General features: G+C 40.0%; 1 protein-coding gene across 4 annotated transcripts in view; it reads right to left on the bottom strand.

The window, feature by feature from the left end:
• PDE4D (phosphodiesterase 4D) overlaps positions 1–3,748 on the bottom strand; it is a 1,474,095-nt gene that overhangs the window by 220,954 nt on the left and 1,249,393 nt on the right. For all 4 annotated transcript variants that reach the window (XM_007453218.1, XM_007453217.1, XM_007453222.1 and 1 more), the window contains one exon: positions 3,445–3,636. In XM_007453218.1, the coding sequence (XP_007453280.1) occupies positions 3,445–3,636 (192 nt within the window). The remainder of the gene's footprint in view (positions 1–3,444; positions 3,637–3,748) is intronic.

Genomic DNA, 3,748 nt, shown 5'->3' on the forward strand with positions numbered 1-3,748 from the left:
ACTCTTTCCTTTAGTCATCAATGGCTATACTTTTTCTTTTTTTTGCTTTAATTGAAGTGTAGTTGATTTACAATGCTGTGCCAATGTCTTCTGTACACCAAAGTGACTCAGTTATCCACATATATACATTCTTTATTTATATACTTTCTACTTGCATGAAAAAGTAGAGATCATAAGCCATCAATTCTCTAAACATTTCAGCCATCCATCTCCAAATTTATATCTCCCCCTTTCACTTCTTTTTTTCATTGTTCTAAAGAATGCAGTACTTGTCTGTACTACTTTTTCAAGGTTAGTCCCTTTACTTAGGCTCATGATCATATGTTCATCAGCAGCTACAACTCCATACTTAACCTCTGCGTCCCTCAGCTTAAGTGTTCTGAATTCAAACAAATTTCCCTTGAACCTAATTCTCCCTCAAGCAGCTTTAGTTTTTCTTTTCCTCTTTAACTTACTAACCTTTTAAAGAGATGGCTGCACTTGCTGCCATCTCCACTTTCAATTCACTCCTTCACTAATTCTTCTATTACCCCACTAAGATGCTTCTCCCACTGTTCATCCCAAATCGAGTCATTACAGAAGGGAATTGGTTCTTCTAATTTCCCCTCACCCTCTGCACTGTTGTTTCTGCTCTCTGTCCTTGTCCTTTAATTGTTGTCTTGTTTCTCCTAGAGTTCTGGCCTCAACGTGTAAAAGCCAAATTCATTATGTCATTATGTTGTTCACTCTATCCTGTGTTCCCATGTCAACATCACCATTCATTTACTTGTTCGGGGTCAAAACGTCAACATTCTCTCTGACTCTCCTTGCCCACTGGCTGTCTCCCAACATGCACACGCGTGTGCACGTGCACACACACACACACACACACACACACACACACACACACCATTCTGTAAGCCTATTGCTTCTTGCATCTGGACTAACCTCATCCTACCCCCACTCCCTTGACCTGGGCCTCCGTCATATACAGCCTGCTTTGCTTCTATGAATTTCAGCATGATCTATTTCCCTGTAATCAGTTCATTCTATACAATCATTCAACAATAGAGTAATCAGAAGCAATAAAAACAAGAATGCAATCACGTGACCCCAGCTAAAACCTTGTGGCTCTGAGGTCCCATACACTGTATTCCAACCTTCTTTTTCTCCTGCCACATTTCCCTACTCACACCAACCAGTCATTCCTTAACTGAGCCACGACTTCCCTCGCCCCACATTATCTAAATCTTGCCCCCTTCACCTGACTATCCCCGGCTGGCAAACTCTCCTTCTCTTCCCCTTTTCTCTCATAAATGCCTCAAGGATGGTGCTCCCCAGATTTTGTTCCAAAGGTCTAAAATGTCAGCCCTTTTGCCCTGCCTCTCCCCCTACCCCCATGCAGACGGGGAGCTTTAAACACACTATAGCTTTTCAGTAAGTATTTTTATTACGTATGAATGAACAAACAAATGTCTTAATTTTCAAACCTAAGAAAATGGGATAAAAATAACATAGAAATAAAGCCAATGGGAAAAGGAAGTTGTTTTGTAGTGAAGAAGAGTGGACGCCATCAATACAATGAATTAATGCTGAATATGTACTAATTAGTGAGTGTGAAGGAACAGTTGAACGGGAAAGTCTAAATTTTCAGAAGGCAATTAGGGGCTGTGGGTCTGGAGCTCAACTGAGGTTTTGCAGGGCCAGAGATGCTGAGCAGTACGTCATCTGATGAAGGCTGATAGTTGAACATACATACAAAAGAGTTTTCTAAAGCAGAGCCCAGAGGGTCAGGGGCTATACTTTGGGGAAATATGTTAAGGGGTGATAAGAGAAGCTGGTGAAGAAGAGGTCTCTGAGCAGTAGGAAAGAGAGCACACAACAGTGAGGGCAGCTAGGAGATGAAACGTACCTTGTATCTCCTTTAATGACTGGCACCATGCCTTCCGCTTTATGGGTGGCCAATAAACATTACTTGAATTCATGGATTTTCAGAGGTCAGTATGATTTGAAGATAGATTTCAGAATATTAAGGCAACAACAACATATAAGGAAATATAGAGAATAGATGTAGATCTTGGGGTGGGCTTGGAAGGATGGGCAGAGATATGATTATGCAGAAGTTTTATTACCAAAAACAACAGATAACAAAGGAGGGTAGATTGGGTAGTTTTTGAAAGATGGTGGAGACCTGTGCATAGAGGTGGGTGATGAGATGCTTTTACCTGTAGACCACAAGGACAGAAATTAGGACTTACATACTGTCTTTTTCACTAATTATTTGATCTAAAACCTGTCATTTCATAAGATTATTAGTTATCTGAGACAAGAACTCTGTCTTAGAGTTTTCTTCTATCTCCTGCAGTTCTCAAAGACAGTTACACAATGTGAATTTCATAATTCAGAATTTGAATCAAAGTGATTGTACTTTAGCTGCTCATTCCTAGGGAGAAGAGAATGTTGTCATTTTACAACCATTAATAAATGGCAACTAAGAGCCATAGGTTGGGAAGTGAGTAAAGCATAATTTCATTTCTAGAATCCCACAGAGACCTATTAAGATACCTTGATGATCTGTTAGAATACCAAGAATAACACTAGACCCTCGGGAACCCCATACAGTTCCTCTAAGATGTAGTGCAACCTGTGCTGAGTTTTTGAGATGGTGTCATGAGAAGATGGTGATGTTATCAGACAAATGCCTAGATGCAGAGGAGGAAAGTAGACACTAACTCTACACAGAGGCAGAGTGACCACCAATGACAGTGCAGGTATTGAGTGAGAGTTAGATCCTATTTAGAAGCCTCCAGAAACTAGGAAACTAGTGAACACTACAGTCAGCACAAGAAAATGAGCTAATAATGGTATATGATCCGCGAATCTGCTTATCAGTTTTAATTACTTTCCGAGCTGTGGCATGTCTAAAATGATATTCAAGTCTGTCTAATGTTTTTTGTACTTGCCTCCTGTGATTAATATTCCCAAAATGGTTTAATTTAGGCAAACCTTCACAAAGATTTCAAATGAACTGGCAAACCAGGGCTAACATCTGCACAGTACGTCAATGGAGATATATTCAAAGGGCTATATGTGCTAATATCACAGGGACTTGCAAACTAAGTTTAAAGCCTGTCAAAATATTTGAAAATATTCACACGGTTGGGTAGCTAAACTCAGGTCCTACATGAATATAAGCTAAAGTTTAAAGTGTAAATGTCTCCATTGCAAATTTAATTCTCTCTTTTCCCAGACAATGTATTCTCTGGGAAAATAAATGTTTCTTATCAAGAGTGACAGATCCAATCTACCATTTATCTTCAACTTCTATAATTTTAGCCACCATCCTTTTTAAATTAGAGAATGATGCAGTTGAACAACTATCATTGGTTTTATCAACTCTAGAGGAAAATTTACTTGATTTTTCTCTAAGCACACCCTCTTCTCTTTGCTCCCCCTCACACTTACATGTCACTGGCAATGGAGGAGTTCCGGGACATAGACTTTGGTGAGAGGTCATAATCGCTGTCGGATCGATACAGAAAGGACTCCCGGCGTTGACTGTGGACAAAGTTTGCTTGGAGAATTAGCCCAGATCCCGGGCTGGTCATGGGATCCAAGGGACTCCGTCCAGAAGATGTGCCATTGTCCACATCGAAGCTATCAATTAAGGAGAAAGAATGACATTGCTGTGAATTGTATGTTAATAGTTTAGTAAAGGGAGACTTCAGTTTAGGAACTGACAGTAGGAAAACTTACAGCTGATTCCTGC

Source organism: Lipotes vexillifer, unplaced genomic scaffold, assembly GCF_000442215.2.
Source record: "Lipotes vexillifer unplaced genomic scaffold, Lipotes_vexillifer_v1.1 scaffold366, whole genome shotgun sequence".
NCBI classification, from domain to species: Eukaryota; Metazoa; Chordata; class Mammalia; order Artiodactyla; family Lipotidae; genus Lipotes; species Lipotes vexillifer.